The 21,970-nt window shown below is 38.3% G+C and overlaps 1 protein-coding gene across 1 annotated transcript in view; it reads right to left on the bottom strand.

Annotated features, from left to right (window-relative positions):
* C1H1orf87 (chromosome 1 C1orf87 homolog) overlaps nt 1-21,970 on the bottom strand; it is an 88,246-nt gene that overhangs the window by 25,425 nt on the left and 40,851 nt on the right. Inside the window, exons 7-8 of the mRNA XM_065911955.1 lie at nt 21,218-21,383; nt 13,302-13,399 (exon numbers count right to left, since the gene is read on the bottom strand). Of these exons, the coding sequence (XP_065768027.1) occupies nt 13,302-13,399; nt 21,218-21,383 (264 nt within the window). The remainder of the gene's footprint in view (nt 1-13,301; nt 13,400-21,217; nt 21,384-21,970) is intronic.

The raw sequence follows: 21,970 nt of genomic DNA, 5'->3' as shown, positions 1-21,970 counted from the left end.
AGGACTGATTTCCTTTAGGATTGACTGGTTTGATCTTCTTGCAGTCCAAGGGAATCTCAAGAGTCTTCTCCAACATCACAGTTCAAAAGCATCCATTCTTCAGTGCTCAGCTTTCCTTATGGTCCAATTCTCACATCCACACATGACTACTGGAAAAACCATAGCTTTGACTATATGGACTTTTGTTGGCAAAGTAATGTCTCTGCTTTTTAATATGCTGTCTAGGTTGGTCATAGCTTTTCTTCCAAGGAGCAAGTGTCTTTTAATTTCATGGCTGCAGTCACCATGGTAGTAATATCAGAGCCCAAGAATTTAAAGTCTGTTACTGTTTCCATTGTTTCCCCATCTATTTGCCATGAAGTGATGGGACCAGATGCCATGGTCTTAGTTTTTTGAATGTTGAGTTGTAAGCCAGCCTTTTCAGTCTTCTTTTTCATCTTCATCCAGGGGCTCTTTAGTTCTTCTTTGCTTCATATATAGCAGTGTGTATATATTAATCCCAAATTCCTAATTTATTCCTCCATTCCTTTCCCCTTTGGTAATCATAAATTTGTTTTCTATGTCTGTGGATCTATATCTGTTTTGTATAAGTTCACTTGTATCTTTTTTTTCCCCTCAGATTCCACACATAAGCAATATCACATGCTATTTCTTTTTCTCTTTTTGGCATGGTTCACTTAGTATGATGATCTCTGGGTTCATCCATGTTGTTGCAAATGGCATTATTTCATTCTTTTTATAGCTGAGTAATATTACTTTGTAATATCTTCTTTATCCATTCATCTATTGATAGACATTTAGGTTGCTTCCTTTTCGTGGCTATTGTAAATAGTGCTGCAATGAACATTGGGGTACATGGATCTTTTCAAACTGATTTTCTCCAGATACATGCCCAGGAGTAGGATTGCTGGGTTGTAATTGCTGCTTTTTAATATTTTTTAAGGAACCTCCATAAATTCATTAGATATGTAACTAGTTTGTTTTGCCTGTACTTGATAAAACTTTTCTATACCTGGCATCACAAATCAGAAAAGTTCTTTGTCAGTATAGAAAGCATAACCTCCAGAGCTTCATGTCACTTTGGGCCCAAGAATAGACAAGGCATAGGTAAGCAGAACCACCAGCCAGACAAGCTAATGATTATTTCAGCTGCTACAAGGGCTAGGCATGGAAAAGAAGGTTGGAAAAGTAGCACTTTCTAGGAATTTTAGTTAACATACAAAGATCTGACATTAGCACAGATCTGGAAATAAACTTAAGGAAAAGCGTCTCCTGTCTGCTACACTTCTTGAAATTCCTTCCTCTTAGGAGGGTCAGGCTTAAGGCTACATCTTCTGACCTGCTGAACAACAACACAACAAAAACGCAGATCCATTGATATTTCCACATTGCTTAACATTTATTTTTTAGAGTTGTTGGAAGTTAGCAAATATTTGGCAAGGTTTCTGGACAAAATGGCACCAGATACTCTCTTGCCCCTTCTTGAATATTTGCTGATAGAAGGGGAAGGAAAATGCAGGACATTTTTCTAAGTACTGAACTTGGACATTGCCTGATTTAAGTGGGATATGACAAATGAAATCCTTAAGGTCCTCTAATAAAATATCTTCTTTATTCCATACTCTTTACATTACTCTAGAACCTCCAAAGAGCCCTTGACATGTTAAACATAGCAATAGGTTTTTGTTGCCACAAAAGGCAATGTAATTCTAATCACAGTAGCAGGTGCTGGATTCCCCATGTTGAGTCAGAGAGGTCAAGATTGAAGGACAAGGTCTGTGAACCTGATTCTAGATTCAGGCAGATCCAAGTTAAAATTCTAATGTCATCCAAACTTTTAAAATGACCTTTCATGAGCATTCTGAGTCTCTTGTGTGCATTCTCTCATTTAATTGAGACAACCATCTCATGAGACATGTAAATGACTTGCCCGTGGACATGCTGATTAATGGGGCAGCCAGGATTTAAACTCTTGACTCCAGATCCTGCACCCTTAACCATTGTACCCTATGGCCTTACACATGAAATGTAACATAACTTGGTTTCAGTTATACTCCCCCCCCCTCTTTAGAATTCCATGAACATGGTTCTAGTGTCTTCTAATGTTTATTATTGTAGTTTTTTTTTTTTACTTTAAACTTTATTATGGTGTTTAAATGCCAGATTGAAAGAAGCAAACTACAGTTGTCCCTTGAACAGTGAGATGAGGGGTGGGGTGTGTTAAGGTTGCTAACTCTCTGCCCAGTCAAAAATTCATGTATAATTTATAGTTGGTCCTCCATATTAGAGGTTCCTCCATTCCACTGGTCCACTTTGCAGAAGTATGAGGTCAGTCTTATTTGGATATATTTATAATTATTTTTTATTTATTTGCTTTGATTTAGTTTAATTTTGTTTTGGCTGCATCCTTAAATAATTCCTGTTGTCTCAGAAGCACAAAAGTTTTATCAGGAGAAACATGGACGCTTTTTTTTTCTTAATTTAGCTTAGATCTTAATGAATTCATTGTCTGTACACCAGGTTTTTCTTTTTTCTTATTTCTGCAAAGTTTCTTTAGCTGTGACCTTTTGTTTCATGTCTTGTCCAGTTCTTCTAGTCTCTTATTCCACAATAGCAAAGCATCTTAGGTTCAATCTCTATTCTTATTCCTTTATCTCTACTATTCTTTTTCATTTTTTCCTCTAGATTTTGTGCAAACTTCTGACTTCTGATGTTCTGAATTAGATTTACTCTAGTGTTAATTTTGCTAATCATTAATTTCTGGTTATCATATTTTCTTTTGTAAGTAATATTTTATTAAAACACAGTTCTGACTATTTGTTATGTATTGTTTTTGGTTGCTTTCAGATTACAACAACATAGTTGAATAGTTACAACAGATTATACACCCACAAAACCTATAAAATTTACTATGTGACCCTTTATAAAAAAGGTTTGTTGACCTAAACATTTAAATAAGTGTCTTAATATCACTGAATATCTAGCAATATTCAGTTTTCCTTGATTGTGTTATACTTTTTAAACTGAGATATAATTGACATATAAAATATTAGCTTCGAGTGTACAACATGATTCGATATATGTATGAATTGCAAAATGATCTCAATAAGTCTAATTAACATCCATCACCAAACATAGTTATAATCCCAGTTACCTCTTCATTATGCCGTAGAAGTTTCAGTTTCCTTGAAACTATCCACATTTCACCAAGTTCATTTTAATTTCTGTTTTTCACTTTAGTGCTTTTCGCTTTTCATTTTAATAGTCTTTTAATCTCATTATGCTTATTACTTTCCAATTCATTTCAACAGAGACATGGCTCTTTATATCCTATAGAGAACACCAATGACTTTCTAAATATTTTCTAGTTTCTAGAGTAAATCATTTTCAGAAGTTTGTTATTTGCTGTTATTTGGAGTCTGCAGGATCATGGTTACTTTTTTCGTTCTACAGTATTTTAAAAAATTAGGCCTCATACGTTGGGGTTTTCTCTTTGAAGGAAATGGCAACCCACTCCAGTGTTCTTGCCTGGAGAATCCCAGGGACAGGGGTGCCTGGTGGGCTGCCGTCTATGGGGTCGCACAGAGTCAGACACGACTGAAACGACTTAGTAGCAGCCGCAGCAGCAGTGTCAAATGAGAAACTGTTCACATTCAATACAACACAGTGGGTGAATTTAATAGGCTTCTTTGGCCCTACTCACTGCTCATTCAGCCCCTCAGTCAAGGGGTGAGTGACAACTCCTACCAGTTGCTGCTCCTTCGACATTTTCCTGGTGCCTCTCAGTTGGGACCACTGCAGAGGTGGGATTGTCCCATCACAACTGTTGGATATCAGACACTATATTGGTGTAATGTGTCATAATGGGTACACTTGCTGACCCGAAACAGACTGCCAGATATTTCTCCAGCAAAGACAGGTTTATTCAGGATCAATAGAGATTTGTAATTTGTCGTCTCCAATCATGGTGAGCCATGCTCAAGTCCCCCAGACAGCACGGGAAAGAGAACCCTTTTTATGGAAAGGAAAAGGGGGTTGGGAGGGCTATAGAAAACAAAATGTCCATAGCTTCTCATTGGCTGAGTTCTTAGAAAGAGGACTCTTCCTTGCTGTTGAGTTCTAGTATCGAGGGGCCTGAGAGCACCCCCTCTGGTCTCTCAACTCTGACATTTCTGTATATTCATTTTTTACACACTTCCCAACACACACAACTCCCAGGGAGCACCTCTTTCTGCTCCATCTTACATGACGTTACATTTCCAGAATTACATTTCAACAGATGCAAATACCACAGCTGAGTTTAGCCATTCCTGCCTTCCTCACACCAACTTTATGCTCTGTCATTCCTAGGAGTGGGATCTCTGCATAGACACAGAACAGCAATATGAGGGTAAGTATACTGGTTTGTAAACTTGGATGAGAAGGAGAGGAAGGAACTGTACTCAAGCAGATACAGAAAGTAGTACCTATGTAATTTTCTGGTTGTATAAGACTTGGGGCCTTCAAATCAAGGAGAAGACTGTGGTGAAGAGACAAACATACCTTCTGTTTTTGGCACTTTCCATAAGTAGTCAGGACAAAGCCTGGGGCACCAAGATTTTCCCAGATTCCATTGTTCGCAGCCAGTGGAGATTCTTTCTAGATTCTGACATTAGAGTGCCTATTAATTTTTGCTTCTGGTATTTTTTTTTTTCTTGCCACTTCATTTGTTCATTGGAATTTTAATAAAACTAAATTTAGTAAATTTAGTAAATCTCCTTCAGAGATGACATTTTATACAAAAGTCCTATATATTAACACAAAAACCAAAAGTCTAACCATAGTAAAAACTCAAAATGGGGGCTATTTTATAGAAACACCCTCGTAATCTTGATGATGTTACTTATAGGTGACATGTTTCTCTGTGAGTTTCATACAGGATTCACTCAAACGTGTGTGGTACTTCCTTCTGAAACTCATCCCCTTTCTTTACTTTGTGAAATACATTTATACTCTGGCCAAAATGGACAGTCTGTGGTTCTCCAAGCTTGTAATGTTCTTGCTTGCATTTGTATATTGGCAAATACTGCTCCTTCTATCTCTGAGATTCTCCTTTCCATCACTCATCTGATTGGCTCCTACAAGTCCTACCAAGCTCAGCTGAGTGTTTAGTAGTACCAAAGAGTCAGCTCTGTTCAGAGTGCTAGAATTATAGGTTAAGTCCCATGATTTGAAGTTAAATCATTGAAGCCATTCCCTTGAGAATCCTGCAATCTACTATTCCAACTGAGGGGCACAAAATATTCTAGGAGGTGGGTGGAAAGAAGATGGTGGAAGAGACTGCTAGCCTGCAGGGGGCTGTATAGTCTGCTAGGGTTGCTATTTAAAAAAAGGGGGGGGGGGCTCTGCCATGGTGGCTCAGTTGGTAAAGAATCCGCCTGCAATGTGGGAGACCTGGGTTCGATCCCTGGGTTGGGAAGATCCCCTGGAGGAGGGTATGGCAACCCACTCCAGTATATTCTTATCTGGAGAATGCCCACAGACAGAGGAGCTTGGTGAGTTGCAGTCCATGGAGTCGCAAAGAGTCAGACACGACTGAGCAGCTGAACTGAACTGAACTAAACTGGACACAGAGTCTTTTCTCTGTATGAGCCCATCCTTGGAGTCTCTCTATGTGTCTAAATTGCCTCCTTATAAAGACACCAGTCAGATTGGATGGAGGCTTACTCCAATGACCTTATCTTAGTCATCTCTTTAAAGATCTTATCTTCAAATTCATGGTCTAAAGGCTGGGAGTTAGGGATTCAACACATGAATTTAAGGGGATACAAAGTCAACCCATAATAGGAAGAAAGATTTAAAAAGTCCCAAATTTGGGGACAATTTACTTAAGGACTCTGAAAGTGAAAGTTGCTCAGTTGTGTTTGACTCTTTGTGACCCCATAGACTATATAGCCCATGGAATTCTCCAGGCCAGAACACTGGAGTAGGTAGCCTATCCCTAGACTCTGAACCTCATTTTATTCATCTGTGAGGTGGGTTAAAAAACATTAATTCATAGGACTGTTGGAAATATAAAATGAGATAAGCCATGTAAAGCATGAGGCCCTATTTGTGAACATAGTAGGTGGAGATGCAGCAATCCTTCTGAGTCAGGGGGTTATTTTGATTCTTACTTAACTCAGCTGCCAGAAAAGCTCATCCACCTGCAGCACCTTTCTCTGCTTTCATCTTCCTAATCATGTATCCTAAATTGTATTCTTCTCACCTTCCATTTACCCGTGAGAAGTGCAGTCTTTACTTGGTAGACAGGCAATAAACTCAAATCTAGACAAAAGGATTAGTCTTTTTTCATTTAACAGGTGGAAGTGTAATGTTCAGAGAAATTAGTGAGTTGTCCGTGTTCTCAAAACCAGTGCATATGACTGTTGGGATTTCCATCTAGGCCTGTGTGATTACAGAGCTCACGTTGCCTTTCTGCATAGATGGGGGCTGAAGGGGCAGTGGAGGTGCTCTACCAGTGAGGAGATGCTACCTGCAAGCCCTGGGGTTCCTTGGATCATACCTGATCCTGGAACTAAAGCCTCTTCACTTTTGTATTCATAACCTACACCTCTCCTGGGTCCTAGGGCAGGAAGATGCTGAGGTCCTCAAACTCCAAACCCGTGTTCAGCACCAAGCCCAAGGTCAGAGCTGGCTATGAAATGCAGGCAGATTGCCTAAAGCCCCTGTAGCTGGGCACTATGCCTATAGGCCTTTAAATTTCACAGGACTTGTAGGAGAGTTGTTACAGTGTATTAAAAGCCAAGAACCTGAAGCTAGAGAGCCTGTTTTGACTTAGTCTTATTGATGAATTCATTTTTCAGTTACATCCTAGTTTTAGCTTCTCAGTGCCCCAGCTTCCTCATTTGAAAAGTAATAGTACCTATCTCATGAGGTAGGTGCAAAGATTAAAAGAGCTAATATTTATAAAGCACTTAGAACATCACCTAAGAATATAGTAAGCACTATATAAATGTTGGCTACTACTACTAACTTTATTAGCAATATTACTATTAGAATTCTTACCCCATGGGAATTACAGGCTCTGGAAGAGAAGATTGGAATTAATGAACTCTTAAAAGCCAGATCTGGTTTCCAAGACCCAACCAATGGGCGGATTCATACCATACCTCTGATAGTTCACAATTTTCCTATTCCCTTACAATCTTCCTATTCCCATTAAAAAGTAATTGCTGAATTGGACACCTCATGTTTTCTTTAGTTCTTAAAATCCTCTGGTAGTTCCTGAGATTATCGGACCAGTCCTTCTCAACCTAATTGCACTCCCAATAACAGGCCAGATGTGTACGATAAGGTCTACTTGGGGCTGTGTCAATTGTGCCACTCTATTTATGAAGCCACCCATAGCAGCTTCATTATTTATCCCCTCCCCCGACACAATTTGGCTTGAGTGCCTATGTTTTAAACTGGGTTTGAAGCATTTAATTTTGCCAATACAATTTTAGAGTATTAGTTTGCCTCCTGTTCTGTCTCTGCTCTCCTTAATTACCATTTATTGCAAAGTCACACAGAAACATTAAATGCTAATTCTGACTTACACGTTCCTGGCCAAGAACTGGGATAATAATTTTCATCCAACACAACCTGAATTCATTTTACATAAGGGTGATTCAGAGTAGAGATTTGAAATCGTAATCAAGTCTTTCTCAAAATCGCCTTACTCTGGCAGTCATTCAGTAATGTCTTTGCTAATTGGTAGGCAAATGGCAAAAAACAAAATCTCAATGTTAAAACACAACACACATACACACACACACCACTCAAGCAGACATACAAAACAACAGCGTTGCTGCAGCATGCTCAAAATTGTTCCTCTCATCAGCTCTTGCAATCTGACAGTTAGAAAAGAACACAACTCATTTTATTTGGTTAGATGGGGCTAATCCCACATCACCATAATCCCTCCTGATGTTTTATTGATTTTAAAGGACATTTAATCAGGAAGCAGCTCAGCACTAGAATCCTGCTAATTAGTAAGCAGCCACATTCCAAATGGGTTCCCAACAGAACAGCAGATTAATGGACAATATGTACTAAAATAATGATTCATGCATTCAGCTTCTAAAATGTATGTCTAAATTGCATCTATAATCTCTTAAGGATATAGGTTTGCATACAAAGCCCTTAACGGAATGAATTTAATTCAACAGAAGAGCTTTAGCCAATGACTGTTTAAGGATGAAACAGGTTTATCACTTCTAAATGCAATTCTTCATTGACCTCATGGTTTTGATGTCCTTGAACATTCAAAGGTCAAAGATAGGTGAATAAAAAATCAGTGTGCTTCTCTGATAATACACATACAATGGTAGGAAGTTGAGAATTTTGATATAATAAGTAGCCTAACCTCATTTGTTCTCTTTCTCTTATTCTCATACTTCTGATTCCTGGAATCTTCGTTCTGGACCCGAACTTCTATCAAGTATACTGAGTATAACATGAACTTTGACACTTGCATTTTCGCCTTTTATACCAGGGCCTTGTGGGAGTCTCAGTTTTAGCTTATTGATTTTCTATTCAGATCTTAGTCCACTTTTTTGCTTTCCCTGCTTAACCACCTCCCTCACCTTCACCCAACTACCTCCAACATTTTACAGAAGGAAAACTCACATGTCCAAAACTGATCTAGTGGAAATTCGTTGGCTAGGCTCAACCTGCTATTTACCACTTGATGTTCTCATAACCTTTATCACCATGTGATATGTCACATAGTCTACTTTATTTATAGTATCTCTTCCCCTTTAGAATAGAAGCTTCATAAGGGAAGGGACTTTGTTTTATTCATATCTATATTCCCAATGATTAGAATAGTAATTGGTACACAGTAGGCACTCCATAAATATTTGTTAAATGAATGAATCAATAGATTAATCAAATATTTACCCTGTGTCTATCATGTACCAAATACTGGCCTACAAAATGATGGAATATAATGTGTCATGATCCTTGCCAGCATGGAGATCACTATCTAGTCATTAAATTAACAAGTCACACAAACAAATACATAATTACAAATAGTAATAAGTGATAGGAAAGAACATTACTGAATGCTAAGAGAGAATATAGCACAAAGAACATTATTTTGATGAGATGGTTAAGGAAGGCCTTCTTCAATTTGACCATGAGCTAAGGATTAGGGAAAATTTATGTATCTGCATTCCTCAGTATTTTGAAACTTTATTCTTCCCCTAGTTCAGTTCAGTTCCATAAATATTTGTCAAATACCTACTAGGTGTCAGGCACTGCTCTATATACTTGGGATACATCAGTAAATAAAGTTTCTGCCTATACTATGGCACTACAGTCTCTAGTCTATTAGAGATTAATTTATAACAACAATAAACATCATACACCAGTAAATTACCTAGTACATTAATCGTTTGGAAGTGTATAGAAGGAAGCAAAAGGGATGCAGATTAAGGGGAAGAAAGGATGGGGGGACCACAACTTTAAATAGTGTTTAGTGTAAGCCTATAAACAAGGTAACACTGGGCAAACACTTACAGAAGGTGAAGGAGTTAGCATGAAGATATTTGGGGAAAGAATATTCTAGGTTGAGGAATCATTCAGAAGATAGGTACTAAGGTGAATGTGTGCCTGGTGTGTTTGAGGAAGAAGAGGAGAACAGTGTGACTGGAACAGAATGAGCAAACGAAATTGTAGATGGAGCCAGAGAAGTTGAAGAGAGCAGATCGTGTAGAACCCGTTGTGAGGATTTCAATTTTCTTTTTCCTTCGAGTGAAATAAGGTGCTCTTTCAGTGTGATAAGCAGAGTACTGACATTAACTGTAGCTTCTGTACTGAGGATAAACTAGGGACAAGGGAAAAGGAGAATTCAGTTAGGAGGCCATTATAATAATCCAGGAGAAACATAATGGTAGCTTGGATGGGGTGTAGTTAAGTAATAATAGAGGTGGTGAGAAAGGAGCAGGATCTTGACATAGTCTCAAGATAGGGTTGATTTATTCATGAATGACTGATAGATTGGATATAAAATGCAAGGAAAAGAAAAAAAAGATAAAGGTTACTGGCAGGTTGTGTTTTTTCATTTGAATTCAGTTTAAAATATTGCTAATTTCCCTTGTGAGTTCTTCTTTGGCCTTTGGTTATTTATAAAGTGTATTGTTTAGTTTCATAATGTTTGGGGAATTCTGGGGTTTGGTTTATTTTTGGTTTGTTTTATTTTAGCTTTTTGATTTCTAATTTATTTATTTTGTGGTCAGGAAACATATTTTATATGATTTATTCCTTTTAAATTTACTAAGACTTGTTTTGTGGCTCAGGATAGGGTTTATCTTTTAAATATTTCATGAACACTTAAAAAGAATCTGTATTCTGCTGTTGTGTGGGGTGTAATTGCCACTTACATCAAGTTAGTTGATAATATAGTCCAAGTTTTCTGTCAGTTCAGTTCAGTCGCTCAGTCGTGTCCGACTCTGCGACCCCATGAACTGCAGCATGCCAGGCCTCCTGTCCATCACCAACTCCTGGAGTTTACCCAAACTCATGTCCATTGAGTTGGTTGCTATCTAACCATCTCATCCTCTGTCGTCCCCTTCTCCTCCTGCCTTCAATCTTTCCCAGCATCAGGATCTTTTAAAATGAGTTAGCTTTTCAAATCAGGTGGCCAAAATACTGGAGTTTCAGCTTTAACATCAGTCCTACCAATGAACACCCAGGACCGATTTCCCTTAGGATGGACTGGTTGGATCTCCTTGCAGTCAAAGGGACTCTCAAGAATCTTCTCCAACACCACAGCTCAAAAGCATCAATTCTTCTGTGCTCAGCCCTCTTTATAGTCCAACTCTCACATCCATACATGACCACTGGAAAAACCAAGTTTTCTATAGTCTTACTGATTTTCTGTCTACTTGTTTTTGTCAGTTACTGACAGAAATATGTTTAATTCTCTAAATAAAATTGTGAATTTATCTATTCCACCTTCCAGTTTTATGTTTTTAATTTATTAACTTGAAACTATGTTATTCAGGGCGTGAACATTTAGGTCTGTATGTCCTTTTGATAAACTGAATTTCTAGTAATACCCCTTGATTTAGAATCTACTTTGTCTGACTTTAGTGTAACCATCCTAGTTTATTTTTCATTCATACCAATTAGTATGGTATATCACTTTCCATCCTTTTACTTTTACTGGGTCTGCCTTTATATTATAAAAGGGTTCATTTCAGACAACATTTAGTTGGGTTTTGCTTTTTAAATGAAATCTGAAAATTGCTGCCTGTTAATTGGTGCTTTTGAACCATTAATACTTTTTACAATTATTGATATGATTGGATTTAAATCTATCATCATTTGCATTTATTTTCTACTTGTCCTATTTGTTTATTGTTTTCTTTTCCTTCTTCTTTTGGTCTATTCTTAGTATTTATGTGTGATTATTCTCTATTTAACTTATTCTCTATTTAAATTTCTCTATTAGTATTTTCGGGCCTGCCAGGTGGCTAAGTGGTAAAGAACCCACTTCCCAATGCAGGAGACTGCCTGCAATGCCGGAGACCTGGATTCAGTCCCTGGAAGATCCCCTGCAGAAGGAAATGGCAACCCACTTCAGTATTCTTGCCTGGAAGATCCCTTGGACAGAGGAGCTTGGTGGGCTGCAATCCACAGTGTCACACAAGAGTTGAACATGACTTAGTGACTAAACAACAATTCATATTTTTAACTGAATATACTCTTCCTTCAACCAAAATTATACTACTTAGCTGACAGTATACAGGTATTTTTACAGTACACTTTTATTTCCCCTCCCAGTATTTTATGCTGTTGTCAAATGCTGCTCTCTGTTTTGTTACAAACTCCACAGTACATTGTTGTTATTATCTTAAACAATTGATTATTAAAGAGTTTTTTTTAAATAAGGAAATTGTATTTTTATTCATTGACACATTATGTCCAATACTTTTCATCTCTTTCTGCATATTAAAAATGAGTATTTTCCTTCTGCCCAAGGCCTTTTTCTTTTTAATATTTCTTGCAGTATTGCTCCGATGGTTATGAATTCTCTCATCTTTTGTATGTGTAGTCTCCTGCATTGCAGGTGAACTCTTTACCATTAGCACCACCTGGGAAGTCCTTGTATGTGTAAAAAACATCTTAATTCCCATTAGTTTTTGAAAGATTGTTTTGGTAGATGTAGGATTTCAGGATGATCATTTTCCTTCAATACTTTAAGGATGTTATTCTACTGTCTTATTGTTTATGTTTCTAATGATAAATCTGTTATAATTCTTATCTTTGATAAATCTGTCATAATTCTTATCTTTGTTGCTCTTTATGTAATTTGTCATTTTCCCTTGTACATTTAAGGTTTTTAATTTACTGCTGGTTTAAGCAATCTAATTATAAGGAACCTTGGTATGGTTTACTTCAAATTCCTTATACTTGAAGTTCATTAAACTTCTTAGGTCCATGTCTTTATAGTTCTTTTCAATTTTGGAAAATTACAGCCATTATTTTTTCAACATTCTTTTCTTTCCCTCTATTTGTCTTATCTCCTTCTGAGACTCCAGTTTCTCATGCATTAGGCTTGACTATAGCATAATACCATTTTGAGGACTCTAATCCATCCCACATGTGTTCCTCTCTGACTGGTGGAAATTGGAACTATTCCCAACTCTGTGTGAGATCTAAAAATTTCTCCACTTTTTTCTCTTGATGTCTCTTTTGCTGCCCTTGGGTAGTTTCCTCAAATGCATACATTAGCCAAGTTTTCACATGAAGACTTCAGGGTAACTCTTTGAAAGTCTCCAGAAAGGACTCTTGGGGTATCTCGCCTCATTGCTACCTTGTACCAAGTCTTCTAGACTTCTTGGCCTTCCTGAACTTCATACTCTATTCCTTTAGCTCAAGGAGAATACTGGGCTAAGTTTGGAGTCCCCTTTCTTGTTCAGTAAACTGAGCTTACCTCATTCCCTTCTCTCAGGAATCACTGTTCTGTGCTTCCTGATGTCCAAAGTCGTCCAGAAAGTATCACGTCATATGTTTTGTCCTATATTTTAGTTGTTTAAAATGAAGTGGTAAATCTGACTTGCCATTTACCAGCAAACTGGAAGTGGAAGTTTACTGTTTTCATTTTTCTATGGCCAAAAGGATCCCGTGATCTTAATATAAACAAACATCTATTAACTCTGTCTTTAGGTAATAAATTGATTGTTTCACATACAAAACTTTAGCCTAGAGACAGATTTATGTATTTGGTATTCTAATAAAGGACTGTGTAAATAAAAAAATCAACTTACTTTATTTCATCTTGGTAACCCAAATCTTGATGGTTAAGCAATGTTTCCAAAAGACTCAAAGTCAGATATAATCCATGTTTCCCACATATAGCCCTGACCTGCAAATAAGAACAAGATTTGAAATTTCAATATAATTAAATTGATTTGAATTTCATTCCCATTATTAGAACTTACATAATTTGGACAAAGAATGAATAACCAGGAGTGGAGTGTACCACTAGAATAATATTTAGGACAAGAATGTTCAATGGACTGCTCATCAACAGCAAATTTTTTATGCTTAACACAGAGGCATAGTTCATTACTCAGAAGCCACTGTACTTTGAAATGCTGATCTTACATTTTTGACAGCTATGGAATGAGTGGTCAAGGCCCAGAAATTATACACACTTATTATATAGGTGAATCACAAAGTGTTTTTTAATACTGACTTTGATTTACAAAAGAATCTTGTTTTATTTTATATATGAGGAAACCAAGACTTAGATTGACTTTCTCTATGTCACATGGTTAATAAATGATGAAACTTAGTCTAGAAACCAGATATTCAATTAATATTTGTTGGATGGATGAATGAAGGGTCACTGCAACTTCCTTACTTAACGTTTTCTGAGTCTAGCCAACAAACCAGTTCAGTTTTCAAGTTGGTGGGTGTGCGATACTTAGATTCAAACTTTTAGGTTGTGATAGTCTTTGTTGTGTGTTTAGCATTCTGTTTAAACACAGAGTCTTAAGAATAAGGCATGATTTATTTTGAACACTGGAAATGCTGTGTATGATTTGTGTGACCTCAGGAAGTTTCTAAATCTTTTTATGTCCAATTACTTCACCTACTAAATAAGATTAGTATTTTCTACTTCTCAGAAGAAAGTAAGCAGTTAGAATAATGCCTGGATTTTAGGAGGCATTTGACTAATATGTGTTGAAATGAAGAAAAGAAGGAAAGGAGGGAAAAGGAAGAAAAAGGGAGATAGAGGAGAGAGAGAAGAGGGGAGAGGGAAGAAAACAGGAGAAAGGGGCTCAAGAGTACAAGAAAGAGACAGAGTGGGAGAGAGAGAGAAACGAGAGAAGGAAGGAAGAGGCAAAGAAAGAAGAAAAGAAAGGAAATGTTTTATTTAGTGTTTAGACTAATTGTAGCTACTGTTGTTATTTTGAGAGGAAGTTCCACATAGTGACTGTATTATGCATGTCTTTTAAATCTGCTGCTTGGCCATCATGGGGCCCTGCTGACCCTGGAGAAACTGCCTCTTCCAGGGCTAGCCAATTACTAGAGCTAGTAAAGGACTTACCTGAAAGTCTGTCTTTCATCTGCAAACCCACTACCTCTTTTATTGAGGTTTTCACACTTGGCACACTATTTCCAGGTCCTGATTACTCCAGGGCCAAGTACTAGGCAACTAGGAATGGCGCCTGTGCCCCAGAGCCCTCTGAAATCATTCAAACTAGCCAATCCTGAGCCTTCTTATCCTGCTTCATCTCCCCACAGTAAATGCTCTTGCCCACACTTCCCCTCATCCCCTCTGCCTCCTGACCTTCTCTGGGGCTTCACCCTGTGGCCCACGTGGTGTCTGTGCCCCTCCTCCTGGGAACTGTGAGAAACAAACTATCTTTTCAATGGCAATCACCTCCTGATCTGTTGGTCTGACCATACTTGAATAACATAACCTATACTTTGATACAGTGACAAAAGCCTATTCTTCATTTGTCTTTTTGGAAGGAAACAACCAATCTGGGTTAGAAACCTGTTGCTTACTAGCTGTAGAGGAGTACTTCAGGGAAGGAAAAAGACAGATATAAAGCATGAAAAAAAGGAATAATAGTTTGCCAGAAAAGTAAGGAGTTGAGGATAATTCCAGGCGGAAGAAATGGATGTGTAAATAATGGATGAGAAAGAGCATTGTGCTTTTTAGAAACTACACTCTACTATAGTGTTATACCCCTTTTCACTGAGCAGTAAATATCTATTCATTAGAACATCTCTAAAAGACTGGATTATTGAGGGTTGGATTGTGTTTCCTTCATTTTCTTATCACCATTGCCAAGCACAGTGTTGAAAATTACTTTTAAATTTTTTTTAGTTCTACCAGTTTATTGCTACCAACCCATCTCCTTCCACCCTCATGCACACATGCTCAGTCATGTAACCCCATGGACTGCAGCCCGCCAGGCTCCTCTGTCCATGGACTTTTCCAGGCAAAAGTACTGGAGTGGGTTGTCATTTCCTTCTCCAGGAAAATTACTTATTGAATAAATGAATATATAGATGAATTAGGAATGAATGAATTATTTAAAAGTACTGAAGGTAAAGGCATAGGTTGGCAAAAATAGAGTGGTAGAAATTAGTTATGTTATACCATTTTACTCAATAAATAAAAATCAACTTATCCTCATGATTAGAGCATATTAATGTATTTTTAAACATCAGTATTAACAGGTTATTCTAAAAACAGTTTATTTACTTCTGGCAACATTGAGTTTTGCTCTAGGCTAAATGAACAGCAGATTAGAAATAGTACATCAGGGTTCCTAGAAGTAGATTGATTGATAGCTGCTACGAACTGACTGCTGACAGTTGTGGAAGAGCAATAGAAACATCTACCAGAAAATCCTGGCAATTTAGTGTTATCTAGGATTATTTTTAAAATCCATGAATATTGATTATGATGTCCTTATTCAATAAGAAAATGTTTGGTTGTATATAGTTTCTTCGGTTCTGTAAGGGCATTTAAAAATTTAATGTAAATAAAATACCTATGTTATTTAGAAAAGACAAGTAAAATAAATATTCATTTCCTCAAAATGCTCCTGGAGAGACTGATGCACAGATGCTCTCCCTACTTCCTTCCCATTTATGGCTTCATTTGCATTTTACCCCATCACTCTACTTAAATTGTGTTTACCAAGTCATTAGTAACTCCCAAAGTTTTACATTTAATGAATACTTTTCAATCCCGATTACAGATGATCTCTTTGCAGCCTGTGACATGGCTGATCTTGCCATCCTTCCGTAAGTCTCTTCTCTTGGCTTTCTTGATGACTCCCATGTCTCTTTTGATTATTTTCGGTTTCTTTTCTTGACTTGTCTTCATCTACTTGCTCCTTAACGACAGGTGTCCTCCTCAACCTTCCCTTCTTACCTTCTATTACATCCTTGAGTAATCCTAATTACTCCCAAAGCTTCAACTCCATATTGAAGACCCTTACGTCATTATTTAGCTTTACTCTCAAGCTACATCAACATGCTCAGAAGTGAACTCATCATCCTTTCCTTTGCCTCCCCAAACTCCTTTTCTGTTTGCTATCTTAGAGAATGGTACCACCATCTAGTAAAAGTTAGAACCTTGGGAGTCATTTTTCATTCCTCCTAATTCAGGATCTATGTCCAATTAAGTCACCAAGACCTACTTTTCTACCTCCTTAATATCTCCATCCCTCCTGCTACTTTCCTGGTTTAAATTCTCATAATTTCTTGCTTGAATTCCTGGAACAGCCTTTTAAAGTTTCTCTCTGTCTCTAATTGTCTGTTATCTATTAGAGTGCTCTTTTCAAATTTAAAGTTTGATCATATCGTTCACTTGTTTAATATTCTTCAATGATTTCACTGGAGCTTCAGGATAAAGTCACACTCCTTAGAAAGACCCTTCAGAAACTGGTTCCTCCAACCATTCTAACATCAACTTGAGCAGCATCTCCCGCAGCCCCCAGTCACCGTACACTCATATATTCATTTGCCTATATGAGTAGTTTACATTCTCTGAACTAGCCATGTTCTCTTTCATCTCAGTAACATTTCACATTGCACCTTTTACCTAGAAAACCTTTCCTGTCCCTTCTTCTGCCCTACCAAAATACTTTGCCAAATTATCATGTCCTCTAAGATTCAGGATTTGCTTTAATCTCCTCTGGAGTTTTTGGGTGAGGCTAGGTTGTTATTCCTTCTCTGTTTTCAAAGTTACTGCCACCAACGTATTTGTCATACAACATTGTAACATGTTTTAAATACTACCTTTTCCCTGAACTCCTGGAGAACTCTGGGACTGAAATCATAATCGTGTGTTGTTCTCAGAGCCTTATCACACTGCCCAGAACACACTGTGTGGTTAGTATGTTGAATGCAAGAATAAACATGCCATATTGATCAGAAAGATGGCGATTGGTTCTGAAGTAGGGAACAATTTGAAACTAGTATAAATCATTTATATTTTAGGGCAGAATGTACTGATGGAGAAACAACAAAACACAAAAAAAGGAGCCTGGCCAACTGCAGAAGAATGTCTTACAGTTTTGGTCACTTGGTAAACTAGTATCATAGCTGTAGTCTTGTCAAGGGAACAAATTTCATATTCCTAAGCCCCTGTTCACTCAGTAATGGGATTCTCTCCTGATGATAGTGAGGAGGTTGCATGAACATCAGGCAAAGAGTAATTAGAGGTAGAGTAATCTGTGTTCTAGCAGTTCCTCCTGGCAGGAAGGTCTGGGAGTAGTTTGGAAGGGCTTTGCATTATAGAGCAGAAAGGAGTTCAGAACGTAAAGAATACAGATTATGTATAAAAGTGTTAAACTGAACCTTTATGCTTGGAAACTTCTTAGGTTCCACAGCCTATTCAGTCCATGGACAAGAAAGTGCAAGTGTTGATCATCCAACTCTTTCGTGACCCCATGGACTGTTATGCGCCAGGCTCCTCTGTCCATGGAATTCTCCAAGAATACTGGAGGTGGGTAGCCATTCCCTGTTCCAGGGAATCTTCCTGACCCAAGGATCAAACCCGGGTCTCCTGCATTGCAGGTGGATTCTTTACCATCATACCTGATATGAATAATGGCCAGGGAAGTTAATAAATAAATGTATGTGGATCCACATTGCCCTCAGGAGTCCTTCCTGAGCCATCATTGAATGAAGGATGTGACCGAGGGACAGAATGAGTGAGTCCACAGAACAAGGATGACAGATATGAGATAGGTTTTTATACTGTCCTTTGAGAATGGGGACCGCGCCATTGAGTTGAGTGATAGGACCCATAGATCACCCCTCAGGACAGCTGTAAGTTATCTGAGGAGGTACAGGTGATCTGCGAACCCTCTGCAGTACTGGCTGTGAGCATGTGCTCCTCTCTCCCTCTGAATCCAGGGTGCATAGGTCTCATGGAAACTTCAGGAGATCTGAGATCCTCTCCCTTCTGCCGTTTAGACTATCGACCAAAAAGAGAAACAGTTCAGATGGCCTCTCCCAGTCACCCCTGAAGTCCTGTGTCCAGCAACAAGGATGTTGGGGTGCAACTGCTGCTGCATGTCATGTCCAGTGTCCGCTGGGCCTCAATTTATCTCACATTCTGGGGAAACGCAGTTCTATTTGCCATGCCTCCCAGAACTGCAATATACTTTGAGTGAGTTCCAGATGTCTTAAGAGATGCCAGATGGCTCATGAGAGGCAGACCAGCTTCAAGGAAAATGTGCCCCATTTTCTTCAATATGATCCACAAATTTAAGCTTTCAGGGCCAGCTGTGGGGGGAAGACATTCAGAGCCTTCTCTGACAGCCAGCACTTCATGTGGCCATCATTTGACCCTGGGAAAGAGCCTCCTTAGACTATTTTACAGCAGTAATTTCACCAAACACTGATTTTAAATTTTAAAGTGTATATATATATATATGGAAGGGAAACCTATTTCCTGAGTGCCTCACATATCAGACAGTATACTAAGTGCTTTCACATACTTATCTTACTTAATCCTCACAATAGACACAGGAGATAGTTATTTGGAGCCCACTTTTTTCTAGATGGAAAATCAGAGACTCAAAGAGCTTAAGCAAATTTATTTTGATTTTCAAGTCATTCATATTCCATTCTATGAGTGTCATCTGAGAACATTCAAGCTTCACTGATACTATTATGTATTTTCTAATCTGACAAAAAGTGATTCCTGCTTAGTCAATTTCTGCTAATCTTCTCAAAAACATAATAAAAGCCATTTATGATATGTGGAGTCTCCTGTAATGTTCTCTCTTCTAGTGAAACATGCTTGCATGTTTAATATTCATGTATACAACACACACGCACACACACACATACACACTATCATGTGACTTTGCCTTTGCATAGTTAGTTGACTGTATAAATGAGAAAGTACATAAAAAGTTACTACTGTCATAGAATAAGAATCCACTTTTAGCATATTGTGTCCTTGGTTTCTTAGTAAACATCACTTACTTTTTTATTTCTCTGACTCTCAATTCTTAACCCCTGTTTACCTGGATGAAAGGCATTTTCCAATCTTTGCTTCAGGACCTTTTTTTCCCCTATAAATTACAATCCTTTCTCCTCCTCTGGATTTTTAATTCCTGTATCCTGGACTCAGTGAAATCTTCCAGCTATCATCTGCCTATTGGAGTTCCAATTCTGTCTCTCAGTGTCCAGTATTCTGTATTTGAATCCTGGCTCTGCCTCTTGCTAGCTGTGGTCCTTGAGAGATTCAGTTGTCTTCTCTGAGAATCAGTGGTTTATTTCATTTATTAAATGGCAATTATAACATCTACCTAGATGTTACACTTACCTGTAAATGTTAAATGAGTAAATATAAGTAAAACATTTAATGTAGTATTTGGCAGTTTAGGAAGAACTCAGCAAAGCTTGGTGGTGCAAGTTGTTGTGAATGGAATTGCAGTCAATGTGGTCACTATTATTTTACCTGTATCCAAGGTAACCTCATGACTGGAGTTTGTTTGGCTAAATACAACACATGAGTTAATATGGTTCTGGATCCTCTTTTAAGAAACATATCTACCCAGTTAATTAATGCTCCCAAACAGCATTGCTAACCTCTGTCAGCAATAAACCACATCAGCCCCTACAATTTTGGTGTCCCTAAAAAACAGAGTGCCGCCTGCTGACCTCATGGGAAGCTGGCAGAGGGTATGATAAATGAACACTTATCCTTGGAAAAAATATTTGTTTTCCACTGTGAAATATTATTTGGATATTGTCATACTGTGTATTGTTAGTGTAAAACAGCCCAGTGTAGGTAATTCCTGGACCAATTTGGCATATTTCACAATTCTTTACTCTTGGTTTTCTCCTCTTGGATGCAGAAAATAAGTTAATTGTGAAATGTAATCCACAGGCAGAACACAGATCAAAACTGGGCCTTCTTTTAAATTTGAATTTTCATTTCAGTGTCCTTTGATCCCATTAAAATTGACTTTTAAGTATAACTGTGTTTATTTACTTGTGGCCGCGCTTGGTCTTCACGGCTTTGGTGGGGGCTTTCCCTGGCTGCGGTGAGAGCGGGCCGCTCTCCCCTGCGCTGTGTGGCCGTCTCAGCGCGGTGCTCCTCTTGCTGCAGGGCACAGCTCTGGGGCGTGGGGCTTCGGCAGCTGCTGGACGTGGGCTCAGTAGTTTAGGCTCTTGGGCTCTAACGCACAGGCTCAGCAGTTGTGGTACATGGGGTTAGGGATATGGGCTCCTCCTGGACCAGGGATCAAACTCATGTCTTCTGCATTGGCAGAAGGTGGACTTTTTGCCACTGAGCCACCAGGGAAGCCCTCATTTTAAAGTTTCTATTAAACAAGAAATGGTTTGATTTCCAAAGAGATGGCCAATTTATTACTTAAGAAATTAGAGGTAAAAACAGGAAAAGGAAATCTTTACTGTAAACATTCTGTTTTCTTTACCTCATTATTTTCCTCTTACTTGATAAAAATTTGGGAAGGGACTATTAGACTTACATAATAAATACTGAACTTACATAGTTAAAATCTTCCTAGAACCTACATAATTAGTATATATGCACTCCTTCAAAGCTAGCCAGCTATGGATCTCAGTATGTTTATTCTTAGTGAACTGCACCTTCTTACTATAGACCCAGTGCCCCAAGATAGCCTTCTGGAGATGAATGAATCTGAAATCTAATTTAGGTTACCTTGGGTGGGGGCAGGCAGCCAGAGAATGAGCGATCTTCTTTTCGAAAACTCAGATTGAGTTTCTCTATGTTGAGTTTGGCCTTGGTTGCCCTCAGCGCCATCTTCAGGACTTCCAACAGGCTCTCATTCACTTCTGACTGTGAGTTGTAGTCTTGAGGGGCGACACTCCTTGGAGAAGCAGGAGAAAGGCTGTGAAAAGATGATTTATTCAAAGCTGCTGTATATTTTCATACCACATCTCTTACCCCTGCTATACACCGTGGAACCAGAGAACCCACCCAGCAAGGACTCCTAAATCTGGGTAACCTCGTCACGGGACTGCATGTGGAGATTGCACAGGTCAGCTAAAGTTTGTCCTAGTCTAGTGAGTTCCACAGTCTCTTGTCTCAGAGGTACCAATCCATTCAACTAGATCATAGACTAAAACTTGTAATCCACTAATTTTTTTTCCAGGTGAGGAAAACTTAGAATTGACCATAGCAGTTTACTTACCTATTTATTTTATTAATACTTTCCGTAAGTCCCAATAACTATGGATAGCAAATACCAATAGCAGTTTGATAGCAAATTCCCAAACTGTCCATTGCCACAAGCAAAGCAGATCCTACCAGATCCCTGTAGCCAGGGAAGCTATCTAGAAGGAAATCTTGAACCAGGTAAACTTCCTTCATTATCCGTGACTCTGCTCTTTGAATCTGGAAAACCCAGAAAATGTGTGGGAACAATTATTTACTTACCATCTGGCATGCAAA

The sequence above is a fragment of the Muntiacus reevesi genome, chromosome 1 (genome assembly GCF_963930625.1).
Source record: "Muntiacus reevesi chromosome 1, mMunRee1.1, whole genome shotgun sequence".
Lineage (NCBI taxonomy): Eukaryota > Metazoa > Chordata > Mammalia > Artiodactyla > Cervidae > Muntiacus > Muntiacus reevesi.
This window is presented reverse-complemented; position numbering and strand designations above follow the sequence as displayed.